This window comes from Salmo salar, chromosome 26 (genome assembly GCF_965601325.2).
Source record: "Salmo salar chromosome 26, fSalSal1, whole genome shotgun sequence".
Lineage (NCBI taxonomy): Eukaryota > Metazoa > Chordata > Actinopteri > Salmoniformes > Salmonidae > Salmo > Salmo salar.
In genome coordinates this window covers 20,683,819-20,703,703 of record NC_138316.1, presented here as the reverse complement: position 1 = coordinate 20,703,703, position 19,885 = coordinate 20,683,819, and the positions used below count along the sequence as shown (strand labels likewise).

Genomic DNA, 19,885 nt, shown 5'->3' with positions numbered 1-19,885 from the left:
ACATCTGAAAAAAAGATTATCCTTAAAAAGGAGGGATATGTCAAAAAATACAAAAAAAGTAAACAGTTGCCACTTTTGTGAAAAAACAATAGCGTTAACGTTAAAACAAGAGGTTGGCGAGAGCCGAGGCAGGTAGGAATGTCTCCCAGACAGTCCCAAGCCTGGTAAATGAGCAAATCAACCCAGTCTCCAAGCTCTCCGCTGATGAAGCCCTCAGTTTGCAAGTCAAAAGTACGGCTAAGTGTGACAGTGGAGAGAACTGTGGAGGCAAAGCATAATCCTGAGAGGAGTGAACTCAGCTGCATGAAGACGGGCTCAGATTTAGACATAGGCCATCAATTTCCTTAAAGTGCTGTGACACTGAGATGCTAAAGAGCAAGCTTTGGCAGTGTGCCTCCACACAACTCTGGGTAATGAAGACAGAGCACGGCCAGGGACGGACTGGCTCTCACAGCGACACCAGGGCAGCGTCTCAACTCTCTACCACGAAGCGCGGTAGCCACGCTAAACAGGCTTACACACACACACACACACACACACACACACACACACACACACACACAGCTGGAGCACGAGACTCACCGCCACACAGAACAGCTTATCCACCAAGCGTTATCATTGGTCCACTCCTAGTCAACAAAGGCTTTAAAGAATGGTCAGATACAAACAGTCGAACACACCTGAGGATAGGAGCCAAATGAGTTGCTGTTTAAGCAGTCCACCTGCTAGCTGGCTGTATACTGGTTAGCTGACATCGTCATGAAAACAATGTGCATGCTTCTCAATGGGGCAGAAGGCCATGTTGTTGTGATTCTGGATGGCCAGATAGCTAGCAACAATGACAAGAAGCTGCCATGTGGGGACTCATAGGTGGCTCTTTTTGGCAAGTTTTATCTTGATACCATGTCTTGTTTTGAGGTGTTTTTACTGATGTCACGTCTATGCTAATATGGCTAATATTCACTAGCTAGCTAACAAACAACTGTAACGATGTATTTGAGAGACAACAAGCTCATTGTGCAAATGTATTTTTTTTTTAAATAAACATTGGAGACTAAATATAGTTTATATGCTGTTAATAATCTAAGCCAACCCTGGTCTGTCTTTCCCCATAGTTGCCAAGCGCGCCAGTTTTGTTGCTAAACAACCAACCCGTCTATAACGTCATACGCAAGGAGACTACAAAGTCGCCATACAAAAAACATATTCAAAAGAGATTGGCTGAGATGACCGGTTCCTTTCAGAGATTCTCACTGCTGTTGATGTGTTAGCCTACTACCTGAGAAGCTATTTTAAAACACCATTAAGAAATGTATGGTCATCAGCTAATGCTGTGTTTGATATGAAGGGGAGACTCCGTGCTTCACAGCTCTGGGAATAATTACCTAAAGAGAGGAGCTCACACAGCTCACACAGTGCTGCTGGGATAATGGTCCCACAGTAAAACACACAGAGACAGACTGTATTGTCATGGTGGCCCCAGTGTGCAAGAGTAAACTATTCAACAAGCAGGGGCCACACCCGTCCTGCCATGACATGTTCATGAACGAGTCAGGGAGAAAATATTCAGAGATTTACACTAGCTTTTCTTAGTCTATTTGTTGGGGGGAGGGCTAATGATAGTAGCAATCTAGACCGTGGCACACTGATGGACAGAAACACAGGAGCTGGTGGGCTTTTTAATGTGAGAACAAGGTTAGAAGATTAATCAAATCAGGAAACAGAGGGGCCTTGTATGAAAACAAAACAGAGCACGCTCAGATTGCCTCCATCAACCCCCATACATGGGCATGACATCTCCTATGCATTGTCCCACACAGCCTACTAACATGCAACACCAGTGGAATAAAGCAGAATAGACAAGAGAGAAATGCAATTATTTAACTAAAAAGACAGCTCATTGTATATGGCTCAATTTGGAAAGGGCTGGTATTTCTGAGAAGTGATACACATTAAATATTGACAACCCTATCATGCAAAACAGCCTTTAGTTTAATTGAAATGTTTGGTTAAAGAACAAGGTTAGTCCTCGTTTTAATATTTGTTCAGGCCGGGATGATACCAGTATGGCGATACATGTTTGTACCGTGGCAAGTAAACAAAACATGAAGTGAATTTAACTTCTTTAGGAAAACAGCCCTAATGTTGGAAACAAAACATCATTATGTTGTCATCCAGAGTCACATTTATTTAATTTCCAGGATATAGCACACAACTTAAATAGAGCAGATTCTGCTTCGTGTTTTCATTTTTGCCATGGAAATAAATATTGTAATACAGGCATCATCACAGCCCTAGTAATTGATACATTGATATATTGTAATACAGGCATCATCACAGCCCTAGTAATTGATACATTGATATATTGTGATACAGGCATCATCACAGCCCTAGTAATTGATACATTGATATATTGTGATACAGGCATCATCACAGCCCTAGTAATTGATACATTGATATATTGTAATACAGGCATCATCACAGCCCTAGTAATTGATACATTGATATATTGTGATACAGGCATCATCACAGCCCTAGTAATTGCAACACTGAAAGTTCTTTAGAACCGATGTTGCAACAATTTATTCAGTTACAAAAAAAGAAGAAAAGAAAAAAGATACCTTAAAACTTCATGACAATGAGACATCTTTTGCCCTCTATTGGTACAATGTACAGTTTCAGGGGATATGCCTTCCAGTGATACTCATTTTATCATCAGTTGTTAAACCTCTGTCCTAAAAGTGAAATATGTAGCCTGTTATGTACAAACCCACTCTAGCCCAGCCTACAGCAGCCAAAGCTGCCCAGGACGAACTGAATCAACAGGGAAACGGTCAGAGATGGAGTATGGCAGGAACACCACGGTCCCTTCAGCTGTCAGACCACATACGACTCCAGTGGATTCATGGATTTTTTTCATTGAGAAAACCCATTGGAGGAATGTACACCTAACTGTTACCATGGCACAGCCGTGCCTCTTGTTTTCCTTTCCGTATCACACCACATCTGTGTGTTGGGTCACTGTCCGGAGGAAGGGAGGGGCATGTGAGGACTGTGACCCCAGTGCTGAATATGCCAGCATAAGGAAGTGTTTTCATGACATAAAAAAATAACAGGGATAACTAGCAAGTCATTTATTAACATAATTTCCTCCCTTATCTAGCAGCCACAAAAAGTTAATGTAAAACCCTCTGGAATATTCAAATCGAGAAACAATATAAGCCTATGCCTAGCCAATACAAGAATTTTGTTTGCCTAGTCAAACCATTTGAATAGTGTTGCAGGTAGTCACTGACTTTGAATTAGTTGGCAGGGTAAAGGACACGGAGGGCTAACACTATTTGCAAGAAAAAATGTTGGCTACTCCTTATTTGTATCCTGCTGGAATGCACCTGTTAGCCCAAATTACCAGAGCAGTCAATGACAAGTAATGCATGTGGGCTTCATAGTGTAGGCTTGGTCAATAGTATTTCAGTGAAGTCTTCATCCTCACACATGGAGGTGCCAAGCTTGAAAGGCTAGATAGAACCCCTTGACAGGAACAGAGGAAGTGGAAACAGCTTGGGTCATGATGACTCACCCTTCCCATACATTAACATGCTGGGAAAAGGCAGGTTTTTTGACAGGCAAGAGGGCTCAGAGCTCCACCACTTGTTCTCCTGGTTGCTATTGCACCATACAACAACACTGTGAGTGATGGGTAAAACACTAGCCAACATCCCTGACAAGACATCCAGCCATTGACTACTGAGGGGTGAAAACATGGCATTGGTGGTTACTATTGTGGTGTGGACCAATGCCATGTCCACATGTAGGTACAATGTTCCTCCTCATTCCATGCATGCTTAGAAGAGGTTCATCTGAATTACTGTACAGGGTGTGGGGTCCATTGCTCATGTGATGCTAAAATAATTATGAAGCAGCCATTATGGCACACAGCACAATGTCTGCACACAATTCTAGGTTAGCCTACTGTGGAAAGTCAAGTCGGAGACCAAAGGAAATTGTGATGTGAAGGCATGTTTCTAGGTGCTGAGGGTTCAGCACAAAAGTATAACTAGACTAGGCACACACACACACACACACACACACACACACACACACACACACACACACACACACACAGAGCGGTTTGGAGTGGATTTCTAAATTCTAGTCTTACTGCTCAACATCCACTTGAGTATGATGCAGAGAGCAAAGAAACAAGAGGCAGGGCAAGTTAGTGGTCTGTGTTAACAAGCAAAGAGCCTAGTGATAATGAAGTCAGAAGTGAATGTGATGCTCCTTACAGCTCCCAGCTGAAAGGGATATTGCTGTGAAAGGAATAATGATTTGACACTGGAACACGATTTAAACGCAGGAGCCATTTTCAGGTCAATGTTAGACAATAATAAACTTTCAGGAAACTGATTTTCAAGTCAAAACACTAGTGGTAGAAGAACCATGCACTCTGAAAAAAGCCAGAAAAACAAACTGACAGGGAATGTTAGAACAGTCATTATAGAAATACAAATGTCAGGCACCATGTCACAAGTCTCAGAATGAACAAACTAGCCAACCATTTCACAGTTTCTCCACAAAAGAAAGCAGCAGAGGAAACGGTGTGTCAACAAACCAATGTGGTGAGTCTGATAAGCAATGACTGGTAGGTCCCTGTCAGTAAAACATCACTGGTAATCGTGATTGTTTAAGCTTGGCTACATGTTTCAGTTTCCTGAATTGTTGCTTGATGCGGTCTACTCTCACATAGGTACGTGTTTGCAAAAGGCATCAGTGTCTTAACAGCGCGATTTGCCAAGGCAGGATGGTCTGAGCGCAGCCCAATCCAGAAGTCTGGCAGTGGCTTCTGATTAAATTACATTTTCACAGAACCGCTTGTTGCAATTTCGATGAGGCTCTCTTGTTCAGATATCGGTAAGTGGACTGGAGGCAGGGCATGGAAGGGATAACAAATCCAGTTGTTTGTGTCATCAGTTTTGGGAAACTACCTGCGTAATTGCGCACCCAGCTCACTCAGGTGCTTCGTTATATCACATTTGACATTGTCCGTAAGCTTGAGTTTATTTGCGCACCAAAAAAATCATACAATGATGGAAAGACCTGTGTGTTGTCCTTGTTAATGCAGACAGAGAAGAGCTCCAACTTCTTAATCAGAGCCTCAATTTTGTCCTGCACATTGAATATAGTTGCGGAGAGTCCCTGTAATCCTAGATTCAGATCATTCAGGCGAGAAAAAACATCACCCAGATAGGCCAGTCGTGTGAGAAACGTCATCATGCAAGTGGTCAGACAAGTGAAAATTATAGTCAGTATAGAAAACTTTAAGCTCGTCTCTCAATTCAAAAAAAGAACTTGTCAATACTTTTCCCCTTGATAACCAGCGCACTTCTGTATGTTGTAAAAGTGTTACATGGTCGCTGCCCATATCATTGCATTGTGCAGAAAATACACGAGAGTTCAGGGGCCTTGCTTTAACAAAAGTTAACCATTTTCACTGTAGTGTCCAAAACGTCTTTCAAGCTGTCAGGCATTACCTTAGCAGCAAGAGCCTCTCGGTGGATGCTGCAGTGTACCCAAGTGGCGTCGGGAGCAACTGCTGGCACGCGCGTTACCACTCCACTATGTCTCCCTGTCATGGCTTTTGCGCCATCAGTACAGATACCAACACTTCTTGACCACCAAAGTCCATTTGATGTCACAAAGCTGTCCAGTACTTTAAAAATATCCTCTCCTGCTTTCCTGGTTTCCAGAAGAGGATGTCTTTCTTAATTGACCCCCCCCCCCAAAACGTAACAGACATATACCAGGAGCTGTGCCAGGCCCGCCACGTCTGTTGACTCATCCAGCTGTAATGCATAGAATTCACTGGCTTGTATGCGAAGCAGTAATTGTTGCAAAACATCTCCTGCCATGCATTGCCTGTATAGTTTTTTTTGCCTTTTCCCCCAGCCATATCCGCAGCAGCAGGAAGAATTAAATCCTCCACAATAGTATGGGGCTTGCCTGTCCTAGCCACTCGGTAGCTCAGCATATAAGATGCTTCTAATTAAATGGTATCTGTTGCTTTTATACATGTCTTACTACTCGAAAGTCATCTCCTGTGGCTTATTTTTCAAATTGCCATGTTTTGTTTCTAAATGTCTGCGCAAGAGTTTCATCTGAGTTGTGAGATAGTACTTTTGCACATATAAAACACACTGTGGCTGAGGAAAGGCACTACTCCCAATATAAGTGAACCCCAAATCAATGTAGTTCATCATATTTGCACTTCTTCGTCTGTGCTTTCCCGGGTAAGGGGGCAGTAGCTCTTCGGCTGCATCAGATTCACAACTGTCAGTGTCAATGCTAGCTGGGCTAACAACAAATTACTGATGTTAGCATTTGATGTCCTCGTAGAAGCAGAAAAACTTACGTCGTCAACAGGTAGACAGAGCTGGTATGTGACTCTGGACGCGGGCCTTACTAAATGGACTGTTTGAAAATGTGAAGAATATTTTTTTTAAATTATGAAAAAGTGTTAATTAAATGTGATTTTTTTTTTTATTTGGCGTACCCCTGACGGCATTGCGCGTTTTGGAAATACCTGGATTAGTTTGGGAATACCTGGATTAGTACATATTAAAGCAAGACGCCTAGAAATGGTACTGGAGAGAACAAATATGCCTGCTTCTAAAATTAATTCAAATCCCTCAACACAAAAACCATTCAGCATCCATATTGCCGAGGTCCACAATACTGTCAACCAGGAAACCTATGACATTACAATAGCAGTGAGATTACATCGAAAGTTCTTATTTTTCTTCCCTTTACTCTCTCCCATAAGATCCTGTCGGGTGCATCACCGCCTGGTGCAGCAACTGCACCACCCACAAACGCAGGGCTCTCCAGAGGGTGCTGCGGTCTGCACAACGCATGATCGGGGGCAAACTACCTGCCCTCCAGGACACCTACAACACCAATGTCACAGGAAGGCCAAAAAGATCATCAAGGACAACCACCCGAGCCACTACCTGTTCACCCCGCTTCCATCCAGAAGGCGAGGTCAGTACAGGTGCATCAGAGCTGGTACAGAGAGATTGAAAAAAAAGCTTCCATCTCAAGGCCATCAGATTGCTAAAAATCAGCCACCACTAGCACAGAGAGGTAACTGCCTACCTACAGACTTGACATCACTGGCCACTTTAAAAAAAAAAAGGAACAGCAGTCACTTTTAATAATGCCACTAAGAATGTTTACATATTTTGCATTACTCATATATGTATATACTGTATCCTTCACTATGTATTGCATCTTAGCCACTCTGTCACTTCTCATCCATATATTTTACACTTTTTAAAATTTTATTTAATATCCAAAACATACAATATACTTGCAGTGAAGCCCCTCAACTACATCATACCAGTCATCCGACAGACTCCCATTCAGAGCGACACACAGAAGCATCCAGGGTCAATGCCCTGCTCAAGGGCACATTGACAGATCTCCCACCAGGGAAAAAAAAACGTGAACCCAAGATCCCCCCACAGTTCCCCAATAGCTGTCCCTCAACCACTCGAGACCCCTCCCACAGTCCACCCCCAAAGAAGAAAAATAAAAAATACAATTAATTCCATTCCCCACCCCCCAATGCACCAGCAACCAAGAGAATGAACTAAATTGAAAAAAAGACAGAAAACAGCAAACAATGCAAATAAATAACAACTAAAATCATTACAGCAATGCCAACTGAATATGTCTGGCACTATTACATGCATGTGTGTGTTCTTGTATGCGTTTATTTGAATGCGAGTGTGAGTATATGCATGTGTACCTGCACGGCATCAGCCTCAGGCAAACTGGCATTAGTTGTAAAAACACTGCCCCTCAGTGTCATTCAAACATAATAAAAAGTGTGTTTTATTTAGACTTTTATATTTGCCCATCATTCTAACTCCACTCCCACATGTCTCCAATTCCACATCCCAATCCATCTATCCACAGATTGCGAGTTGAAAATAAATACTTTTACTAAGAGTATTAGTAATTGACTGACCAGGTCTCTCCAGATCTCCTAACAGTACCATTTCTAGGGTTAATTTTAGATCCATTTTCAGCCATTCCTGAACCTGAGACCAGAAACAGGCTACCTACATTTTACTTTTTTTTTTGTCATTTTAGCAGACGCTCTTATCCAGAGCGACTTACAGTACTGAAAGCATACATTTCATACATTTTTTTAAAATTATTTCCCCCCCCCATACTGGCCCCCCGTGGGAATCGAACCCACAACCCTGGCGTTGCAAACACCATGCTCTACCAACTGAGCCACACGGGACCATGGGCAATACCAAAATAGTCTATTGATTCTGTATCCTCACAACAAAATCTGCAGAGCTTCGATGATTTTATGCACCAAATATTCAACATTTTGTTGGTGGCAAGAATTATATATAATAATTTTAGCTGAAAAGCACAAAGTCTTGAATCCTGCGTTGTTTTACATATCAACTCAATCACCCTGTACCATGGAATCGGTACATCAAAAATCTCTTCCCAACTATTTTGCAATCTGTATGGCACAGTTGGTCCTCAAATGAAACTGGTATACTTTTCTATTTTGATTCCTTCGCCAGTTTTGATCCTTTATATATATATATTGGGCAGACAGACCAGTTCCCTACCTCCTCCCGCTGCCACCTGCATCCTCCATTTTTGGGGTAATGCTGTAATCAACTGGTTGTACTATTGGATTGAGCAGACCTTCCCATGCACTTCTGATAACTCTACCATTCCAAATAACAATATCATTTAAGAACAAAATACCCTTTTCAAACATCTATCCCATAAATACAGGTATTTTTATCAACCAGCACATTTGAGTTCAGACATAATATTTGTTCTCTCTTTTCAGGGGGATGAAATTGAAATTGTAGCCAGCAAAGCAATACTTGTTTGAAAAAGACAGATACTTTGAATAAAGTATCATTTTCAATTAATCGAAAATGAGACATGGCAATCTGCACAAAGGCAAAAAGGCCATTTTTAAACAATGGATGAGCTTTTCTTATTAATCTACTCGAGAACCATTTAGGATTCAAATAAAACTTTTGAATGAGTGAAGCTTTTAGAGAGAGGTTTAGTGCTTTATATTTAATAATCTCAACCCACCCAATTCATAATATAGATAGGCTTGTTTTATTTTGTCTGGTTTAGCGTCCCAGATAAAGCGAAATATTATTTGCTCATATGATTTGAAAAACGAATCATCAGGAGTAGGCAGCGCCATAAGTAACTGAGTAAACTGAGATATGACTAAGGAGTTAATCAGGGCAATTTTTCCATAAATAGACAGGTATTTACCTCTCCATGGTTGCAGGATCTTGTCTATTTTTACAAGTTTTCTATTGAAATTCATTGTGGAGAGCTTATTTATATATTTTGTGATATGAATACCAAGTATGTCTACTTCACCATCAGCCTATTTTATAGGTAAACTGCAGGGTAATGTAAAAGTTGTATTTTTTCAAAATTCCAATAAAACTTGAGTCGTCGGCATACATGGACACCTTTTTAAGCCTTGGATTTCTAATCCTCTAATGTTGTTATTGTATCCGATTTTAATAGCTAGCATTTCGATGGCCATAACGAATAGATATGGTGACAGCGAACAACCTTGTTTCACTCCTCCTGACAATTCAAAACTCTGAGAAGTATCCGTTATTTACTATTTTACACCTGGGGTTGCTATACATTATTTTTACCCATTTTATAAAGAGATTTACCGAAACTGAAAAAATACAGGCATTTATAAAAAATAAAAAAATCCAGTCTTACTTGATGTTGATGTTCAATTATTTCTAGCAGTGGTCGTATATTATCTCCAATGTATCATCCATGTAAAAAACCTGTCTGATCAAGATGAACAATACCTGGTAAAACCCTTTTAATTCTGAGTGCTATGCATTTCGCTAGTATTTTTGCGTCGCAATATTGAAGTGTAAGGGGCCTCCAGTTTTTTTAGATAGACAGGGACTTTATATTTGCCATCTGGGTCTTGTTTTAATAAGAGAGAAATCAGACCTTCCTGCTGAGTACCTGACAGACTACCATTTCTATAGGAGTAGTTATAATCAAAAAAAGGCTTGATATACCTCTACTGATATGCTATTAAGCCCTGGGGTGTTTCCAGACTGAAAGGATTTAATAGCCTCAAAAAGGTATTCCTCTGTAATTTGGCATTCGCACTGATCTTTCTGTACATTTGTTAATTTTCCATTTTTATATTATTTGGAAATAATTCCTTACCGTAATTTTCATTCAGTGGGAGAGGATGACACGGAAAACAGAACATCTGCCTAAAATAATTAGCATTCTCTTTTTAAAATATAATTCGGAGAATCAAAGATGACTCCGTCTTCAGTAACGAGTTTCTGCAAATTATTTTGGCTAGCATTCCTGTATTGGAGATTGAGGAAGAATTTTGTGCATTTTTCTCCATATTCCATCCAGTTTGCTTTATTTTTGTCATAGATTACATTAGATCGTTCTTGAATAAGTTCAAGTTCTTTTTCCTCTAACTTGTTTTGTATCTCTGTAGTATTGTTTTAATTGCTATCTACCTGTACTATTAGTTCATGGATTTCCCTTGTTAGTCTTGTCTCTTTAGCCAGAAACTTATTTTTTTATTATTGATGAATATTGAATTGAATAACCTCTGAAGGTACATTTAAAAAGGTATCCCAAACAATAAGGGGATTTGCTGAACCTATATTATACTGGAAAAATGCAGTTATAAATTATTTTGTCTTAGTTAAAAATAAGTTGTCCTCCAGTAAACTTTGATTACAGTTCCAATATCCCCGTCCACGTGGAAAATCTATAGGAGTTATGTGAATGCCAATTAGATGATGATCCGATCTCATTCTGTCTCTTATTAAAACTTAACCTTTGATGCAAGAGAGAAAGAGACAAGAAAGTAGTCAAGATGACTAGCTTGATTTAATCTCCATGTATATCTCACTAGGTCGGGGTTTTTTAGTCTCCAAATATCCGCTATTTCTAATGTGTCCATAATATTTGTGACTTCCTTAAGGGCACAGTGATGATAGTTTGTAGAGTGATTACCTTTACGGTCCATTGAGGTACTTAACACTGTTATAGTCTCCTACCATAATGATATACATATCTATTTTATATATTCTCATCCCATTCCTTTACTAGATTGTGTGTACTAGCTTTTGTGGAATTTGTTAGATATTACCTGTTAGACACTGCTGCACTGTCGGATCTAGAAGCATAAGCATGTCGATACACTCGTAGTAACATCTGCTAAACATGTGTATGTGACCAATACAATTTGATTTCCCTGTGTTTTTCAACCTTTCAAAAACACACACGCGCACACACACACACACAAACACAGCAAAGCACCCATTTCCTGTCATGACCCATTAATCTTACAGTGCATGTTGGTGATACACACACACACCTCTGTCTGCTCACCCTGGGATGGAACAGAACGGAAACAGCTCCGCCAATCATGTCACTGTGTTTACACTATTGCAGCACCATACACACTACAACCAGCTGAGAGCGGGAGTGTCTTTATTGAAAGTTCCAACCCTACACGCACTACGGTAAGAGTATGATAAAATGCAGCTGTGGGTTAATCATGGCTTATTCAGAGGTTTAAACTAGAGAAGCAAAAAAAATGATTGTGTGAATCACATTTCCTCCTAAGGTGAAGAAATGTCATATTGCCTTGGGTATCAATACTATGTCACCACTAGACAAACTTCCCTGCATTTCGTACATGGGGCCTATTTGTTTATAGCCTGCACATTAGGCTACACCTGAAACATGGAAAGGATGACCTTGAACAGGGGAAATCCAATTAAGCAATCTCTGACCTTAGTTGACAATACACCAGACAAGAACACTAGCATTTTCACAACTTGGAAAATGCACCAAAAATAAGAATGTTGACAACAAAGAGGGTGAGAAGGAGGGAGTGCTGGGGGGAAAGAGACAGCTGCCAGCAGAGTGCACTTTATCTGATTGGATGAGTCAAGGACAATCCTTTGTGGACACATACTGTATGAAGTGTGATACCAATGGAGAAAAAAAGTATCTAAAGGGCATATTTTGCCCGTTGACTTGTTTTGGAAAAGATTGGGGCAGCTTTTCTGTCAAGAGCTTTCGGGGGCAAATATGGAAAATCTAGGGGCAAAAATGCACAAAGCCCCTCTGCCCCTGTGTATTTCTGACACTGACATTGCACATCTTGAATATGGTCAATATTTGCCTTTGTGGGTGTGAATATACTAGAATGCTGCTCTGCATGCTTCAAACTAACAAAATACAATATTATAACAATGTCAATTGTGGAAAGTCATTGAAGTTCTTTGGACATGTGAGGGGAAATATAATCCAGGATTACATATTTTTCCCACAACCCCACATTCTGAAAGGCTTTGCTATGCCTCCCTAACAAGCCACTGTGCATTACCAAAGCACAGGACTCAGTGCAACTCCTGATGGCTCCAAAACACTGTTTTATTCTCCACATACAAGCAAGGCCTTTCGGCAGAGTCGCTCTCTCGGAGTCTTGCTGACATCTTATCTTCTCTTGGCAAATGCTGTCCAATACATTCAAATGTCAGGGGAAGTCACACACCCCATGTAATGTCTGTGTGAAACAGCAGAATGGGAGAAAATGAAGCCGGTGTGTGGACTGCCACAGCGCTAGTGAAAAGACAGCATCTCAACAAGTGAAGAGAATATGATGCGTTGGAACATAGGGATGTTCCTAGTCAATTAACATGGCTGCCTACTCTACTTCCTCTTTAGAAATGATGGCTTTTGGGTCAGTACCAGCTAAAAAATGTTTCTCTCAACAAGAACAGATAAGCCAGATCTCCTGCTTTCCCTCTATGAATAATTAATTTCCAACCCTGGAAACATATTTGAGTCAAAAGGGAAGAATCTGTTACCACAAACCCTAACAAATCATTAATATCCACCCATGAATCAAATATATGGTTTTATGACAACATCTCACATTCATTATTAATTTGCGTGTGGCATCTGGCATTGAATTATAGATTTTGAAACCCAAATACTGATAACATAATTTGCCTTTCCAGTAAAATGTATAAGATAATACACAGCGTACAAAACATTAGGAACACCAGCTCTTTCCATGACATAGAATGACCAGGTGAATCTAGGTGAACGCTATGATCCCTCATTGATGTCACTTGTTAAATCCACTTCAATCAGTGTAGATGAAGGGGAGGAGGATTGTGTATGTGTGCCATTCAGGGGGATTTAAGTGCCTTTGAGCGGGGTATGGCAGTAGGTGCAGGCACACTGGTTTGAATGTGTCAAGGGTTTTTCACGCTCAACTGTTTCCGTGTGTATCAAGATTGGTCCACCACCCAAAGGCCTTCCAGCCAACTTGACAACTGTGGGAAGCATCCCTGTGGAATGCTTTCGACACCTTATAGAGTCCATGCAACTCAATATTAGGTGGGTGTTCCTAATGTTTTGTACACTCAGTGTACAATGATCTGAGGCTCTGAGCATATAGCCTAAGCCTAGAGGACATCAATTGCTATAGTGGTGACCAATTTAATCCCAAACTCTCCTTTTGAATACAAATCTGTGCTTTTAAAATTGCGTTTGGAGTGGACATATCTTCTTAGTTTATGAAAGAACATTGTCATGGTCCTCTAAGAGAACTGTTTCCGCAGTAATCATTTGATTTCCAGTCACAGAAGGCAGTGCTGGGTCTGGCTCATATCCTCTTTTCCACAGAAAGCAAACATCATGGTGAACCATCACGGACTCTGGGCGGCATCCTCTCTACTCACACACTCACACAGTTGGCAGCAAACGCTCTCTTAACTTCTCTAGGGTAGGGGGCAGTATTTTGACTTCCGGATGAAAGGCGTGCCGAAATTAAACTGCCTGCTACTCAGGCTCAGAAGGTAGGATATGCATATTATTAGTAGATTTGGATAGAAAACACTGAAGTTTCTAAAACGGTTTGAATAATGTCTGTGAGTATAACAGAACTCACATGGCAGGCAAAATCCTGAGAAAAATCCAACCAGGATGTGTGGAAATCTGAGGCTTGTAGTTTTGTAAGTGATTGCCTATACAGTACACAGTAACTTAGGGTTCATGTTGCACTTCCTAAGGCTTCCACTAGATGTCAACAGTCTTTAGAATGTTGTTTCATGCTTCTATTGTGAATATGGAACGAACAAGAGGGCCTGGAGTCAGATGAGTGAGGAAATGACATGAGCTCAGAGGTGCGCGCTCACGTGAGTGTGAGCTGTGTTCCTTTTCTTTTCTGAAGACATTGGAATTATCCGGTTGGAATATTAATGAAGATCTTTGTTAAAAACATCCTAAAGATTGATGCTATACATCGTTTGACATATTTCTACGAACGTAAATATAACTTTTTTTGACTTTTCGTCATGACATTTTCGCGCGCTTCCTGCATTTGGAGTAGTGGACTGAACGCGTGAGCAAAAAGGAGGTATTTGGACATAAATGATGGACTTTATCGAACAAAACAAACATTTATTGTGGACCTGGGATTCCTGGGAGTGCATTCTGATGAAGATCAAAGGTAAGTGAATATTTATATTATTATTTCTGAGTTTTTTTTGACTCCACAAAATGGCGGGTTTGGTTTCATGTCTGAACGCTATACTCAGATTATTGCAAAGTGTGCTTTCGCTGTAAAGTTTTTTTGAAATCTGACACAGTGGTTGCATTAAGGAGAAGTGTATCTATAATTCTTTGATTTAAAGTTTAACCTCTTGGCGTTCCCCTAGGATAGGTGGCGCTAAAGCGATTTTTGAAAAAAATGTGTGCCCATTTTAAACGGCCTCCTACTCAAACTCAGAAGCTAGGATATGCATATAATTAATACTTGTGGATAGAAAACACCCTAAAGTTTCTAAAACTGTTTGAATGGTGTCTGTGAGTATAACAGAACTCATATGGCAGTCAAAACCCCGAGACAGATGGAAACAGGAAGTGGAATTCTGAATTGCGAACTCAACTTCATCACGTTGCCTATTAATCACACCGTGAGCTATGGTTCATTGAGCGCTTCCTATTGCTTCCACTAGATGTCCCCAGTCTTCACAAATTGGTTTGAGCCTTCTACTGTTAAAACTGAATGAATGAGACGCTGTGGAACGTAGTCACACGGAGAGGGCCATCACCATTATGACGCCGGCGCCCCTGGTTACCCTCCCCTTTCGAAACGTTTTGAAACACAATACAATCGTCCCCCTCGAATCTTATTGGCTCTCTTGTTGAAAAACGCCCTGAAGATTTATGTTATACAACGTTTGACATGTTTGAACGAACCTAAATGGGAAAAAAAATGCATTTTCTCGAAATGGCTGTCCCGTGGCCGACGGAAGTTTTGGAGCAGCCTTCAGACGCGCTAACAAGAACAAGCTCTTGGAACATAAAGGAGTCATTTTTTCGAACGAAAATACATTTGTTGTGGACCTGGGATTCCTGGAAGTGCTTTCTGATGAAGACAACCAAAGGTAAGGGATTATTGACAATAGTATACAAGACTAGATGTGATATGCGATTGTTCCAAGATGGCTAGCCTATTGCTAGCCTATTGTTCTGAGTATCGCATCCCCTTTTATCGCAAAGTGTGATTACCCAGTAAAGTTATTTTTAAATCTGGCATTACAGGTGCTTTCAAGAGATATTCATCTATAAATCTTAGAATGACAATATTACATTTAAAAAATGTTTTCGAATAGTAATTTAGTAAATTGTAGCTCTGTTTCATCGGATGCATTTGAGGGAAAATAGTTAGTCAACGTTACGCACCGATGTAAAATGCTGTTTTTATATATAAATATGAACTTTATCGAACAAAAGAATGCATGTATTGTGTAACATGATGTCCTAGGTGTGTCATCTGATGAAGATTGTCAAAAGGTTAGTGCTGCATTTAGCTGTTTTTTGGTTATTTGTGACACCTCTTCTTGCTTATTGCTTATTTGTGATGCATGTGGTTGGTCGAAAAATGGCCATGTGGCTACTTTTACGATATACTCCTCTAACATAATCTAATGTTTTGCTTTTGCTGTAAAGCCTTTTTGAAATCTGACAACGTGGTTCGATTCAGGAGAGGTGTATCTATAAAACGATATAATTTGAAAAACATTTTTTTTAAATTAATAAAATTTTGTTATGCTAATAGGGATATGATTTTTCGCGGGATGTCCATCCCGCATACGGGACGGAGGCCGCACAGGGGTTAATATTTTATCAACGTTTATGATGAGTATTTCTATAAATTGATGTGCTCATTCACCGTAAGTTTTGGGAGGCAAAACATTTCTGAACATTACACGCCAAAGTAAAATGGGGTTTTTGGATATAAATATGAACTTTATGGAGCAAAACATACATGTATTGTGTAACATGAAGTCCTATGAGTGCCGTCTGATGAAGATTATCAAAGGTTAGTGATTAATTTTAGCTGTATTTCTGGTTTTTGTGACACCTCTTCTTGCTTGGAAAATGGCTGTGTGGTTTTTCTTGTCAAGGTGATGTCCTAACAATCTAATGCTATGCTTTCGCCATAAAGCCTTTTTGAAATCGGACAATGTGGTTGGATTAATGAGAAGATTATCTTTAAAATGGTGTAAAATACTTGTATGTGTGAGAAATTTGAATTATGAGATTTTTGTTGTTTTGAATTTGGCGCCCTGCTATTTCACTGGCTGTTGAATAGTGTGTCCCGCAGGTGGGACGGTCACGTCCCACATTCCCAAGAGAGGTTAAAGACACACCAGGGAACATGTGCCTCACACAGAGCTCTGCTGCTACTCTGTTTAGTTCTGCCATTAGTCTGACAGCCCTGACATCAAAATTACTATCTGACCCCCAACATAACATCAGGTGAACCAATTTGATGCTGAAGGCATTGTTTAAAGTATTATTCTTTACACCCTTCAAGTGAACCGTGATCAGACATGGTAGGGTAGGTAAAATCAATATGGCGTAACATTGAGTTGCTTCACGAATCAAACCACATGAGAAGAGTCATCCCCATAAGGACAGTTGAAGACAGGGAGGAACAATGTACTTTTACAGTATTAGAATTTGAGCATATGTCCCAGTCCTTTGTATGGATTGGAGTCATTACTGTACTAAAAGACAAATAGAAAAACGAAAGGCTCAAACTTGGCCATCATGAATAACATAACTAAGTCAACAAAACACCCATCATTAATGCATATGAGTGGGAATATTAGCTCACCGAGGAGAGCCATGAAACATGGTTCATTCTACTTTATCAGCTAATGAGAGTTTCTCAAGTGGAATCAACAAACAAAATAATTAATTAGGATGATTATTGATGCACTAGTAATTTCAAAATGGGGATTTGACAACACAATAACAATTTATGAGGAGCAAATGAAATCCAAGTCATGATCATTTAATTTAACCAGACCTAGCCGTCTCTGAAACAACACTTAATCTGCAGTGGAATGTTTCTGTTTCCATCGTTGAACAAACAGGACACCAGTCAGGAATTGCAGGGGAGCTCAATGCTCAGGGGGCACAGGGGAACACAAGGCCCACAGCAGCTTCAGGCAGATCAATTACTCACTTTGTGTTCACACACACACGAAAAAAACAGACCGTCAGAGCAGGTAAAAAACAGACCCGGCATATGTCTTTTATCCCATAGCAAACAGGAGAGGGAAATTAAAAATGCATGCGATGTCAGACAGATGAGGTGTATAGTCAGATGGAGTGGGACCTTAACAGGGCGAAGAATAATGATGAAGTCAAACGTTTGATGCCATGTTTATGAAAAAGCCTACATGGGTCAGTAAAAGTCTCTTCTAATGCACGCTACTACATCACAGGGGACATCCTGTCCATATGTGTCATGTTTTCAGGAGCTCTGAGTGCTGAATGAATTCAAATCAGATTAGAATGATGAAAATACAGATCACTAACTACATATAGCCTACCATATAAATCAAGTCATGTTTGCATCAGAGCCATAGAGATCTAGCTAGGCTGTGTACATATAAAATACAAAAAGAAAAAAGTCAGTGAGTGGGCATATCATGAGAATGACAGTTGTAATTTACAGTGTCACAATGTGTGAATAGCCTTTTCCTTTCTGTCGAAATAGCTAGAACATTCTGTACATTAGCATGTAATCACTTTGACAGCAAACATCTACACAAATCAACTTGCTACTAGACCTGGGGGTTCCCAAACGTTTACTGCACAAGACCCTAAATTGACACTAGAATATACAGAGGACCCCATTTGGAAAAAGTATACCCCCTAACGTTAGTTAATGCCATGTGTTCATATTTACTCAATTTTAGGTCCTGCCGGATGTCCAGAACTATGAAAGCACATTCGAATAGCGTAAAAGGTCTTAGTCGACACTAACAAGTTGTATTCTAAACCCAATTGAAGAGAAAAAAAAAGTTTTAATTTGTTTGTTAAGATCACCTTCTCAGGGGAACCCATTTCACGTTTGGGAACTACTGTACTCGACTCTCTGAACTAACAGTGCGTGACTGACACTGCAGTGATGAGGACTAGTATGTTGATAATATATAACTTTTAGTAAACATCAGATTCTAGATAGTTGAGAATGTCTTAAGAAAAATATCCACCACAGTTACATTCTTATTTTACTCCGGTGGACCTTTCTTAGGCTCTCTCGATATAGTCCTAGCGGAACCATAAATGTAAAAAAAAAAAAACAGGAGCTGGACCCCTCCCAGCTAGGTAACGTTAACGCTGCTAGCCTAGCTCGCTTGCTACCATTTCCTGAATCCGATTAGCGAGCTAGCTAGCGATTAAACACTTTTCTTGCTGTATGAATCAGAATGCCCAAACGTACCTTTAATGGTCCATATGCAATTAAACAGCAAGAGTTGTATCAAGACCATATCGATTAAATTCATTGTTAGAACATTGACACGGCGAACGCTTTACTGTTTCGATTTGCACTTCTTAAAGGCGAAGTCCGCGCTCTGTTTATGGCAGTACCTTCACAACCGCCTTTCACCGCTTGTCTAACGGCCTGACGTCAGGCGCGCAGTCAGCGTTCTAGTCCCTCCTACCTCACTAGCGCAACAAAACCTGTTTTATTTTATTTGATAGGGCCGCTTATTTGTTGAAAACAACAATTCAAGTGCAATAAATTCAACAGCGACAAACCAAGCCACTTTTCAATATCAAGTTAGCCTACAAATTAATATTTGTTATGTATTAGGATCCCATTAGACAACGCCAATGGCGACAGCTAGTCTTACTGGGGTCCGACATATAACGAAAAAGACATTACAGACAAAATACTTGACAATTTGCATACATTTAAAAACATTAACATGTTTTGTGTGTGTGCATCTATCAGTTGCACATACATGTTAGTACATTCAAACAACAAGTAGGTCACATGGGGGAGAGGCGTTGTGCTGTGAGGTGTAGCTTTATTTGTTTTTTGATACCAGGTTTGCCGTTCACTTGCGCTGTATAAGATGGAAGGGAATTCCATGCACTCATGGCTTTGTATAATACAATATCATGTATTGACAATAATGCATTTGTCTTGGACAGAGTTTTAAAAATATCCCTGTACCCTGATTTAATGGAATATGATTTCAGTATTGAATACAGTACATCACTACAATAGATTCCACCGTGAAATGTCAATGCCTATATGAATTGGGGGGAAACATTTTTTAAAATTCAAGGAACAATCGATATAGAGGTGTGTGGCCCCACATGCATTTGCACTGCTCAGAGACAGCTATTTGTGTTGAATTCATTGTGAATTTGTTGAATGTTGTCTCTGCACTGA

At 40.1% G+C, this 19,885-nt stretch overlaps 1 protein-coding gene across 1 annotated transcript in view; it reads right to left on the bottom strand.

The window, feature by feature from the left end:
- Positions 1-19,109, bottom strand: part of LOC106587342 (disintegrin and metalloproteinase domain-containing protein 10) — a 106,887-nt gene extending 87,778 nt beyond the window's left edge. The window contains exon 1 of the mRNA XM_014175660.3: positions 18,923-19,109. Within this exon, the coding sequence (XP_014031135.1) occupies positions 18,923-18,986 (64 nt within the window). The 5' untranslated portion in view covers positions 18,987-19,109. The remainder of the gene's footprint in view (positions 1-18,922) is intronic.
- Positions 19,110-19,885: the final 776 nt, after the last annotated feature.